Raw genomic sequence first — 13,199 nt, forward strand, 5'->3', positions numbered from 1 at the left:
GTGGAAGAGGAAAAGAAGAAATGTTCATTCTGTGGTTCACAAAAGGTATTGTATTGCTGAGAACAGATGTATTTTACTCAAAAATAAAATGGAAGTGCAATCAAACCTAACTCTTAGAGTAACTTACTTTTCTTTCTACCAATACTATCCATTGTCACATACTATCAATAAAATGGAGGTACAAAAGAGGCTGTGCAGCCACCCTGCTTTGTCTCATTTTCCTCCTGTTTCTTCCACTACAAATAGGGAAACATCTCTAGAGAGATGGGGTGTTTCTGTTTCCATGGACAAGTGATACCTCCTGTTGAAAGTGCCAGTTGATTATTTTGGCTTTGTGGCATGATTACCAAAAACATCTAGCTAGCTCACTGCGTGTTATAGGCACACACTTGTAGAGAAGTTTTCAATTAAAAAGTTTGCTTATCATTTACTACCTATCATTAGGTAAATATTTGAACATACCAGAATCATAGAATCATAGAATGGTTTGAGTCAGAAGGGACCTTATGGATAGCCCAGTTCTAACCTCCCTTCCATGAGCAGGGACAACTTCCACTGGATCAGATTGCTCAAAAGATGACTTTAAATACTTGCTGTATCATAAGTATTTATGGTTTATACACATATAAAATATTCCAGATTATTTATTAAGCAATTACTAGTATCAGATCTTGCCAGGTAGAGTAGTTCTCTCAGTCATTAGAAATAAATAATTGTAATAATGCTATACTCACTGTAGATGAGCAACATGTGTCCTAGGCATTCTGTTATCTTAAAGTACAATCGTTCTTAATCAGACTTGATTTCTTTTCTTTCCCACAGTTATGAATCACCAGCATCAAATAACACCCAGCACAGCCATCTCACAGCAAAGTCGTCCTCCCCAGACCCCACAGCCAGGGCTGTTGAATATGCCCAATGCACTGACCACACAGCAGCAGCAGCAGCAGAAGTTGAGGCTCCAGAGAATCCAAATGGAGAGGGAGCGAATTAGGATGCGTCAGGAGGAGTTACTGCGACAGGTAACACCAAGGATACGCTTCTATTCTGTTCAAGAGCTTTTGGTTCGATGCATCCAAATTTTTACCAGGTACAATTAGTAGCATTGTTAATTTATGTCCAGGTTAAACATTGCTTTAAGTAAGGATAACCAAAAAACTAATATAAATAAGGTCTTCATGAACAGAGAACATTTCATTTTTTCTCTCAACTAGCATTGATCAGAGAGAGCACAAAATGTCATATAGCAGTTCTCGGAAAATGAAGTATAAGGAAAGAGACTCAAGAATCACAGACGTGAACTGTTTCTTACTCGCTATGATAGCAATGTAAAGAACAAATTCTGTTTAATGGCTGTTTATAAATCTAGAACAACTATCACTGATTATTTCTCAGTCTACTTTGATTTCCGTAAAAGACCATGTTCATGCTTCATTGAAGATAAGGCAGAACATTTGGAATTGTTCTTGAATGTGATCCCAGTTTTGTAATTTGCAACCTTTACCTTTAACTGAAATAAAAACACATTCATATATTACATGAGTACCTCAAATTTGCAGACTTTTAAGAGATGTGTTTTCTGTAGATGTTTTGTTTATTTTTCTATTTCATAAGTTTTAGCTCTGTATAATGACTCATATTGTATAAAATAGATAGGTAGTTTCCTGTACACTGCCTTAAGGAAATAAACAGTCTTTTTTTTTTCTGCTAGGGACCACTCTACTGATGATATTGTGCTTTGCACAGTATATTAATCAGCTTCCTTAGAGAAAATAAATAACCTGTTTCCATTAGGAAAAATGTGAACTAAGTAAATTTTATCAAGGATGTCACCATTATGGCCAGTGACCTTGTAAATGCTACAATTACAGGTCCAAGTAGCTTTGAAAATGGTAATTTTCACAAAATCACAGAATCACAAATTGGCCTCTGACTAGACATCATGCCACTTGTCACCACTCTCTGGGCTCAGCCATTCAGATAGTTTTCAAACCTCACCTCATCCAGCCCACACATTAACAGCCTCTCTGTGAAGAAAATATAGGGGACAGTGTCAAAAGCCTTACTGAAGCCTAGGTATACAATATTCACTGTTCTCGCCTTTTCTCCCAGGCCAGTCACATAATCATAGTTGTTTATCAAGTTGGTCAAGCATGACCCTCTTGGGGAATCCACGCTGACAACTCCTGATGATTTTCTTGTGCCTGGAAATGTTTTCCAGGATTAGCTGCTTCATCATTTTCTCAAGGGTCAAGGCGAGGCTGACCAATCTATAGTTTCCTGAGTCCTCCTTCTTGCTCTTGTTGATGTTAGGAGAGACATTTGCTTTCCTCCAGTCTTTAGCCACTTCTCCCAGTCACCATGTTTGATCAAAGCTTATCAAGAGTGACCTCACAATGACATCTGCCAGCTCCCTCAACACTCATGGCTACATCCTATCAGGGCCCATGGACTTAGTATGTCCAGCATGCATAAATACTCCCTGACCTGGTCCTCTTCCACCAAGGGTACATCTGCCTTGCTTCAGTCTTTTCACCTGGTCTCCAGGACCTGGGATTCCTGAAGGCCAGTCATTCTGGTAATGACTGAGCCAAGGAAGGCATTCAGTAGCTCACTTTTCTCAGGTCCTCTGTAACTGGGTGGCCAGTTTAATTCAGCAGTGGGCCTGTATTTCCTCTGGTTTTTCGTTTGTCACATATGTAAAGCCCTTCTTTGTTGTCTTTTACATCCCTGGACAGATTCAATTCTAATAGGGCTTTAGCTTTCCTGATGTCATATTTGCATGCTTGGACAATGTCTCTGTATTCCTCCCTGGTCACCCGTCCTTACTGACAGCCTCTATGAAATTAATAATTCTGTGGAATTACTATTTCATGTCTGTAGCTCTTTTGCCTTTGGGTCATTTCAGGGTAACAATTGTTTATACTGTATTTACAAATACAGTGTGACGGGTCTTGGCAGCAGGTAAAAGCATGTTTGTGATCAAGTTAACGATGCCAATAGGCTGAACTTTTCTGATGTGTTAGAGTACCTTAAGTTACTGTAATTTTTGGAAATGATAGTGACTTCTGCAGAATGCAAGAAGAAATGTAAGAAAAATCCTCACACTTGGATGACCTTTAAGGGAGAGTAGCAGAGTCTGTGTAAAGGATGGGTAGCCACAAGTAAGTGAAGAGTGATACTCACTCTTTTTCTGCCAAGTCGGAGGAGAATGAGTGAGAAAAAATATATCAGTGTTGAAAACAGACTGGAACATCTAAATGACCTCTGGAAGGCATTGTAGGGTAGCAAAGAAAGGGGGACATACCCATGTGGTGGATGTGAAACAGAGATCTGGATGATCAGAGCAGATTTATCAAAATGAAAATATACTCACAAATAATTTGTTTTATTTTAGAAGCAGCAGTCATGAAAACCTTGAATTAGTGACCAGCGTTTTGGTTTGCTCTCTGAAAAAAAAAAAAAAAAAAAAAAAAAAAAGGCAGAATTGGAAAAAATTTAGTGAGAATATTTGTAAAAACAGTTTACAATAATATATTTACAACATTTATATTTTTACTCTTTTACCTTGTTCCTCTTAATGTATAAGAACTTAAATAAATTCTCTTTAACAAAATTAACAAAAATTCATTTATAGTTTTTGAATCTGTACAGCACTATCTAACTGCATCTGAAAAAAATAAAAAAAAAAATATGTTCCTTTTATAAATCCTGAGGAAACACCTATTTTTGCATGTGATTATTCCCAGCATCTTTGGTGAATATTTGTACATGCTCAAAGTTAAGCATGTGCTCAGTGCTCTTGCTGAACAGACATATGAAATGCAGATACAAGTCTGTTAATGTCTCTGAACTTTTTTATCTACTTGTCTCAGGGCTGAATTTGACTTTTATGGTTCAGACCTGAGTCTAAAAACTGTGCTGACACCAATGTCTTGTGCCCATGTTCAATTTCCATTTACCTTAATTTCTGTGAACTACATTAGATTATATCACCTGTGTGTGCAGAATAACTACATTCAAGGTGGTGTTCTCTGAACTGATGAGTAATCCCAAGTCTTGCGCATACATTCTTTACTGTCAAGAGCTCAGAACATAATAGTGCTGGCCATGGGAAGAGTGGGCCTAATCTGCTATGAGTTTAGTCATATTGTCATCATGCTAATAATGCAGCTAGCTATTTCTACTTTCTTTGGCCCTGTTTTTGCTTCAGGCCAATAGCAAATTAAGCTTCAGAACAGCTGAACCATTAACAGAAGGGCTGGTTTCCCTGTCCTGCTGACTGTTTTACTTTGAAACTAATACATGCACAACTGTGCTTCATGAAGTCTTCAATTTATTATGCTGTGTAGCACCCTGCACCGATGCTCTTTATTTAAGATACACATTATATAAAGCAGAACAGTATCACTTTGAATTACTAAAATTTTCAGAACTAGTTTAGCTTCTAGGAGACAACATATTTGCCACTCAAGGAAGATAAGATGTAAAATCTATTCTTTGCAACAGAACTTTGTACACATCCTGCCATTAGCCTGAATAGCAGTGAACCCTGGCATCTGAGAAGAATGTAGCAAACCGCTCTGGATCTGGACCGTTCGCTACTGTTTTTGCTTTTTTTGACCTATCTAAGGGAAAAATGCTGACTAAAAGTGCACACTGCTGCTATGCAAATTCAAGGAGGTGCAGAGAGCTTGAGCAAGAGGGGAGGAATTCTTCAGGCCTTTAACAAATCCATTTTCAGCCTGGCAGCAGCTGCTGGCTCCCTGTAGCCACTCCTGGCTGCAGCTGCTTGGGTAGAGCAGCACACCCAGCCTGAAGGCACTCTGCATGGTTCTGGAGGCACTCTGCTTAGGGGATTTGTTTACTGCTTTGTCCTTCTCTGCATTAGTTGGTAAAGCTGCTAGAACAGCAAACTGAGTGCATGCAGGAAGGGTGGTGTGTTTCAGAAAGCCAGTATGACTCAACTTCCATTTAAAAGTTTCCTTACTCAGTTTTGTCATTCTGGAAAGAGTTTCTTACTGGTTTGTTTTTCTTAGCTTTCCAAAGGAAATGGGAGAAATCCTCTTGCTGCCAAAGAGCCTTCTTGGAAGTGGAAGTAACTAGAGTTGATTTCAGTAAAAAATCTCTGAAAGTGTCATACAGGAAAGATATCCAAGCGCTCTTCTCGGCGTGTACAAATGCCATCTTTCAGCTCATCTAGAAGGGCAAGGATAGTCACAAAAAGTCATAGGTTGCTTGCTAATCCCCTGATCGTATTCCATAAATGTGTGTATGGAAAGGTACAGGGGCTCAAAAGCAGCTGTAGAAGGGTTGGTGCATGGGGACACAGATGAAAATTTATCAGTTTTGTGGCTGAAGAGTAGAAGGTCACTTGGATGCTACAGCCTGGACAGAAAAATTCCCTGCTGCACTCTTTCCACCTCACTGGTTGGCCCATAGTCTGAATCATTGATGGCACAGGTGATACCTGGGTATTTTACATTCTGCCATAAGTATGAGGGCTGGCAGAAAAGGAATTACAGTGACTGGCAACGTAAACTCAATTCAGACACCGTGCCATGAGTGTGGAGCTCATTTTAGTTCTGCCAAGGAGGGTTCCAGAAAATGTGACAATGAATTTCTAGACTCATCTGTCACACAGAATAAAAGGGGTTTATATCAAAACTGTGTTTAGAGGCAGTAAATAATTCAATACACTGCGGCGCTTTGAAGTTTTTAAAGATTTTGCGAATAACCACTTTCAAAGAATTTTGACCTGCCTTTATGAGGTCAGAATACTGGGAGAGAGGTTCTTGTTTATTTGTTAGGTTGTTGCAGCTTTAATATTTTGCTAGTCAGTATATTGTTGGTTCAGTTTTTTGTTTTTCATGAGCAGGAACATTAACACGCTCCCTCCCCCCGGCCCCCCCCCCCAGCCCAACCCCAGCACACACACAGTTCCCACCAGGTTGAGACACTGATTTGTACTATATGATGCATTGAGAAGTTGCTGGCTACAGAAAAGATTTTCAACAACCTCCTACAGGCAAGAGGTTTTTAGTCTTATGTTTCATTCTGTGCAGTTGTATTGAGGAATAAAACTGAGTTTCAATCTGATAACCGAATAAATGCCATGATAGCTGGCAAGAAAATACTAAGAGTGTCCAAAGCAGAAGAGCAAAATCTTAAAGATATAGATGCATGTATGCACATGGTCACTCTTATAGAATCATAAGATCGTTGAGGTTTGAAGGGATCTCTGGAGATCATCTAGTCCAACTACCCTGCTCAAAGTAACATCAACTACAGCAGGTTGCTCTGGGCTGTGTCCAGTCAGGATCTGAATATCTCTAATAATATAGACTCTATAACTTCTGTAGGCAGCCCATTCTAATGTTTGATCACCCTTACAGTAAAAAAAGTGTATTAGAGTAGTATTTTCAGTGCACTAACGTGCTGGGTAGAAAAGAATAATCATTTCCATCAAATAAGGACATCGTCACTATATTCTGAAAGAGACAAATACTTGGATCTTGAACAAGATGTTCTCTATTACTTTATTTTTAGGAATAGCATTTAATTTTTAGAAATGACAACCAAGTGGTAACAAACAGGTATTTTACATATTGTCAAACTAGGGGAAAGGTTTTTATTTCTTCTTTTTGTTCCGTTCTTACCTTTATTAGTGTGGAACTCTGTCCAGTAAGATTTGAAAATGCAATGCCTAAGTATTAAAGATGTGAACTTCATCTCTGGATTGGACTTTTAACAAAAAAAATCTTAGCAAAGTATATCTTGCATCATTTTCGCTGTCTTCCTTTTCATCTTTCTTCCTGTATCTTTCTGTATTTCTTTCTTTCTGTCTATTACTTTCTCTCTGTCTTGCTAGTGTTAGTTTTGCTTGAGTTGTTCCAGTTGCTATTTACTTCTTATATTTAAAAAAGTATTTTCACCATCTTTATGTAGACAGTTAAAAAAGCAGGTCTGCCCATTTTCTGAGATTTGTATATTTTCACAGACTCCAGCTGATTTAACTACTAATAGAAACATCACAATTAATTGACAATGTAGAATTGTCATTTGGGAAACTGACATAAATAAGCTATCACGCGTAAACTTTTAAAACTATTCAGTCTGTGTATTCTTAGCATTTATTAAATAATTACATAATCTAGTGGAGGTTACTATTTTGATATCAGTGAGTTACTGGCAATTTGATTATAAATGAAGTATTTTGATAATTGGCACCAATAGATTTTAGTTCCCAATGAATAATGGCTGCATTATTCATGCAGAGACCAGACTGATCCTCCTTAGTGAACAAATCAATTGCAAACATAGTAAAACATCACATTCTAGCCTCAAAATTTGATGATTTTTCTGTATGTGGGAGAATGATTGAGTGACTGATTCAGCAGAGAAAGGTTTTCTACTACACTTTAAATAAAATATTTATTTTCCTTATTTGATAAAAATATATAATAATAATTAGGTTGATTGAAATAGGTTTACTGATACAGCTTCAGTATTTTTAAGGTCTTGGGATGTTCGTAACATCTCTGTGGAGCCAAATAATGTTTGTATTAGAACTCTGTACCACTAGATGTCATGGTTGTTTCATGGTGATACAACAAGGAGGAGTTATATTTCAGGAAGAGTTGAAAAAAGTTTCCTTTGGCTCTAATGCTCATTTGTCATCTTTAAGACAGTATACAAGAGACAGATCATTAGGCAGATACTTATTATTAGGCAGAGGGTTCATTATTGGATTAAATTCTTGGTTGCAGTGGTTTTCTTCTAATTTGATAAGTACTTTATGATTGCAACTTTGATTATTCTACTTTGGTATATAGGAAATTATGTAATTTAGTTTGTCATCAGAAGGGCAACAAAGATAGCAAAGGGTCTGGAGGGCAAGACGTATGAGGAGTGGCTGAAGTCCCTTGATTTGTTCAGTCCAGAGAAGAGGAGACTGAGGGGAGCAGGCCTTGTGGTGGCCTGCTGCTCTCCCACAAGGGCAGCAGAGGGGCAGGTGCTGAGCTCTGCTCTCTGGGGACAGTGACAGGACCCGAGGGAATGGCATGGAGCTGGGACAGGGGAGGGTCAGGCTGGATATCAGGAAAAGGTTGTTCACTGAGAGAGTAGTTGGGCACGAGAACAGGCTCCCCAGGGACCAGGTCAGAGCGCCGAGCCTGCTGGAGTTCAGGAAGCATTTGGACAACGCCCTCAGAAATGGGGTTTAATTTTTACTTAGTTGTGTGTGGAGCCAGGAATTGGGCTCAGCTACCCTTGTAGGTCCCTTCCAACTTGGGATATTCTGTGATTTCATAATTCTAACTCTTACCCAGCAGTTTATACCGAGAACAATTTCACTTAAGGTAAGATGTTAGAAAAGACACAAGAGATTAAATTTGATGTTTTAAATTGTTTTATTATTCCTACTCCAGCTCTCAGAGTAGTTGACCTCACTGAAAAGTAAACTGAAATTGTAATTTGAATGTTGCACAGCTCTACTAGACACGTGAAAACCCTCAATTGGATTTAGCTGTCTCTTGAAGTGTGGACAGGCAATTAATAATCAGTGGTAATGTGCGGACCTATCAGTGTTTATGGTGGGGCAACATACAAGTTGTCCTAAATTACAACATAGGTGATTTGACTTTGTAGCTATTATCTCTGTGGCCAGCAAGCTGTAGATGTGTCATCAGTTATATTGTACTTTCCTGAATAAAAAGATGTATATATATTGCATGTTCTCTCTGTGAGACAGCAGTGATTCTGAGCTGTTGGAATAAGCCTTCTCTTTTATTTATTTGCCTTTTCAGGAAGCTGCACTGTGCAGGCAACTTCCCATGGACTCAGAAAACATGACCCCAGTTCAGACAGCTGTGAGCACAGCAGCCATGACACAAGACATGAGGCCTATTACAAATAATGGATCTGATCCTTTCTTGAACAGGCAAGTTCATGTCCTCTTTATTAGACAACCTACACTTTTAAAGTTGTCTTTCTAAAGCAGTTTCTGTTTCTATTTATAGTGGGCCATACCATTCCAGGGAACAGAGTACAGACAGTGGTTTGGGATTAGGGTGCTACAGTATACCAACGACACCTGAAGATTTCCTCAGCAATGTAGATGAGATGGATACAGGTAGAATAACCTGATTTACCTTAAAGTATAATGATATTAATAATGTTTTGTTATAGGTATTAATGTTTTATAATTGTGTAGTTTTTTAAGGTAACATTTGTAGAGGATAGCAATTATTTTAAATGCTTACGGGAAACAGGGAGGCTAATTTTGATATCAAGCATGTTGTTTTAAATTACTTCTAAGAAGGGTTTGGTATAAAAATGCTTCTTTACTTTTCCCAGGAGAAACTATAGCACAGACAACGATGAACATAAATACACAACAAACACGTTTCCCAGATTTCCTCGACTGTCTTCCAGGAACAAATGTTGATCTTGGAACATTAGAATCAGAAGACCTGATCCCTATTCTGAATGATGTGGAGTCAGTACTCAACAAAAATGAGCCCTTCCTTACGTGGCTGTAGTCATCCATTATTCAATGATGATTCAGCCTATAAAGTAATTCAGAGTTTCTTTTTCCTCTTTAGATAGAGGTAGAATATCTGAAAATCCTCAGAGATTACTGCCTTAATGACTTTTGTTAGTTTAATCTCTGCCTGGATTTGATTGACACTAACTTAAATGTAAAATACATATATAGATACGCATACATAAGTATATATTTCTTCCTCTTCAGAAGAGCACACACTAGTTTACATATTTGTATAATTCTTTTCAGATCAGGCAGAAATGTTTCACTTTAAGGACAGAAATTTGGTGTCATTTGTGCATGTCTGTGACTGATCTACTAGGTATTGATTAACATCACAAACCCTTAATGAATCACAAAAGCTAACTACTAGGTCACTCGGTTCAGAAAACCAGAACAGCAACAGACCATGTAAGCAGTTTTATTACTATATTTATGACAGTAGTATCAGAGGCCTTTTTATCAACTTCCTTAAGCTTTAAAAATATTTTTTATTATTAGCAAAACTGTGCTGTGTGGACTATAGATTAAATCTGATCCATATCAGCCATAGCAATTCTCATTATATATTTGTAAGGGCACAAACAGTACTATTGCAGTTTATTTTTTTTCAGTATATTACTGTATAGTCTTCAGATAGTAAATATGCTTACATTTTTAAAGTACCAGGATTGTTCAGCAACAGTTTCACACTGCTAGAGTGTTGTAAAATAAACCAGACTGGTACTAAGTGCAGACTTTTTATAATAATGTGTTACAAACAAGCAATTTTTAATGGATCTTAGATTTTTATGTTTATTATATTAAACACTACAATTTTGTAATTTAACACATGAATAAACAATTTTTATGTATAAAAATCTGGCAAATAATGCAAAAACCTGCTGTTGAAATCAAGACCGAAAAATGTGGCACAACTTGGTAATATCATATGTAGTGGGAAAAAGTGTTTGCTCATATTGTTTTCAGTAATGGGTTTAACTGAGAAAAAGTGTTTGCTCATATTGTTTTCAGTAATGGGTTTAACTGACAATGTCAAACTGTACATGTAGTTGTATACATGAAAAAAGATGGTAACTTTATCAGGGCAAAGCTAAGCAGTATTGTTATTTGTCTTGTAAAGTTGCATAGTTCTTAAGTCTTTCAGTTACTGTAATTGGTGTACAGGACACAAGGCATAATGTTCTCTTTGCACTTGTACCTATTGTATATCCTACAAATACTTCTTTCTCGGAGGTTTGGGACTGAGAAGGCATCAAGGACATTAAGCATCCAGTTCCCCTGAAATGCAAATGAAGTCCTAAAATTCTTAAATATTTTGAGGATATGTTATTTATAATCTATGAATTTAAGCTTTTTATATTGAAAAATGTCTTTTTATGAAAGGTGTGAAGACTTTTCTCTGAGCTTAATCTAGGCTGTGTAGAGAGAGGAAGAGAGGTAGCATTCAGTGTAAATGTATGTTTTTCAGATCTAACAACACTTAGTAAGATATTACCAATGAGCTAGAGTATTGATCACTAAAGACTTTTTTCCATCTGATGGAATGAATGTAGGTGAAAAGGTCAGAGATGAAGTTATGGGAGCATGAGAAGGCTTGGAAGTAGAATGATTATGTAACAAAATTTGATCTGTATTGGGAAGGATCACTGCAAAATGGCATACACTGAAAGTAAGTCACCAGCATTCAATAGAAGACATGGTAGAACTTGATACAGTAAACTACCTTGCAAATGACAAACTGATGGGTGTACATTATACCAAAAGTTGAAACCTAAAATGCTCACACCAAAATTTAGAAAAAGGAGAGGGAAGGCAACATCCTACAGTCATGGAGTTGTATTACATAATGAAAAGTAGCTCTTTTATATATATATATATATATTTTAATATAAAATGCAATGTGACAGCGGAGATGTGTGTGCACAGAATTTAATTACTGAATGGCCACTGTGTTTCTTTCATTCTTTCAAGGGGTCTTCTTTGTTTGTTCATTTGTTTGTTGGTTGGTTTTGTTTCTTTTTTAACTTTTGCTTGTTCTGTTGAGGTAATCTCTCTTCCACCAACAAGGGACCGGGCAGGGCTGACCAATGTTGCTGTAGTTATGATTAATCTCTTTTAAGGATTTCTTGAGGTTGTCAGCCTCAGTGAAAAATGACTTTGTTATTTGGCATAACTGACTGTATGAAAGACTATGGTGAAAGAATTGGAGATGTTTTGGCATCTGGTTGTGGTGCCAACTTGTAAGGCCAGCTCTTCAGCACTGCATTATTGGCCTAACAGACTGAAAGACATCAGTGCTAGAACAATTTACAATAGCTGCAGATCAGTGCTCCAGTATGATTCAGTTGGTATGGCACATCATTAGATTACATTTAGAAAATGCAGTTTGTTATTTGCTAGTAAGTCAGTACTATTGTAAATTTAAGTTTTGTCATAATACATCATATTCCAAGCAGGTCAAGGTTTCATCTAGTGTGAATTAGCTAGCCTGTACTGGCTTCTGTTTGGCTACATTGATTCTCATCAAATGGTGGTGACAGCTCTTACAATGAAAACTGATACAGTTTTCTGTTAAAGTCACATATGTTTATCAGAGTTATAAAGCTGGAAATTCAATTCCTCTTTCATTAGTGTTTCAAGTGGTTAGTTGTCTAGGTTCAAAAAGTTAAAGAGGTAAAAAATCTGAAACTGTGTTTTCCATATTCTGTAATAAAACAAGAAGGTGCTACTATGTGAAACATTATTGTCAGTGTAAAGCAACTACCAGAATCTTAGGTCGGATCTTTACTCAGTCATGAGCCAAATCACGGTTAAGTTAAAAGTGATTATTTATACTGTAAGTTTTTCTTTCTTGTAATGGAGAGGATGTATAAGATGAAGCACAGCAACAGCAAAATCTATTTTAAGTTCATTTTAAAAACAGTTTCTGGCTTTAAACAGGCTTATGGTAGAACTTTTATTCAAAGCACATTTAATTCTTCTGAAACTTATTTTTTTGTTGACAATATTTTACTCTACTATTTCAGGTTTTGAACAGTTGCTTCACTAAATGTATGCCATCTACATGTAGAATAAATGCAGTAGGATGTGCCAGCTGTACAGCTGCAATGTTGACCATCACTGAGGATGGCATACAGAAGTGTTGATGATAGAGAGTAATGGAGTGTTGTTAATTACAGTTTGTTTTTTGGTAATACCATGAGATTGTAATCTGGGGAGGGACTGGGTTTGGCTTTTTGAAGACAAATGCTATATGAGGGAAGGAGAGAATTAAAATGTCTATTTTGAATACAGAAAAACATGAGTGTTCAAATAAACTTATTTCCTAATATAGTGCATCCATGTACTTGCTAATACTTTAACTTTTTATTCACTTTTTCCATTTTGTTATATGATGTGTTATATTTGTTATTAATTTAGAGTACCTCACAACCGATTGTATGTATCAAAAGCAATCAGATCAAACTGTTGTATTGAGGGTTTGCATCTGTTTTTTATTATTATTATTTTATTTCTTTGATGTTGTACCTGAAAAATAAAATGAATTTTAAAATTCTGGATACATATTTATTTATTTATTTCCTTGGAGGATTTTACTGTATGCTTCCTGGTGAACTGTATGTGCTTGTAATAAAGGTAAAAGCATCTA

At 36.9% G+C, this 13,199-nt stretch overlaps 1 protein-coding gene across 1 annotated transcript in view; it reads left to right on the forward strand.

Annotated features, from left to right (window-relative positions):
- WWTR1 (WW domain containing transcription regulator 1) overlaps positions 1-13,199 on the forward strand; it is a 30,056-nt gene extending 16,857 nt beyond the window's left edge. The window contains exons 2-5 of the mRNA XM_035334419.1: positions 823-1,022; positions 8,808-8,941; positions 9,021-9,133; positions 9,358-13,199. Of these exons, the coding sequence (XP_035190310.1) occupies positions 823-1,022; positions 8,808-8,941; positions 9,021-9,133; positions 9,358-9,542 (632 nt within the window). The 3' untranslated portion in view covers positions 9,543-13,199. The remainder of the gene's footprint in view (positions 1-822; positions 1,023-8,807; positions 8,942-9,020; positions 9,134-9,357) is intronic.

This window comes from Oxyura jamaicensis, chromosome 9 (genome assembly GCF_011077185.1).
Source record: "Oxyura jamaicensis isolate SHBP4307 breed ruddy duck chromosome 9, BPBGC_Ojam_1.0, whole genome shotgun sequence".
NCBI lineage: Eukaryota > Metazoa > Chordata > Aves > Anseriformes > Anatidae > Oxyura > Oxyura jamaicensis.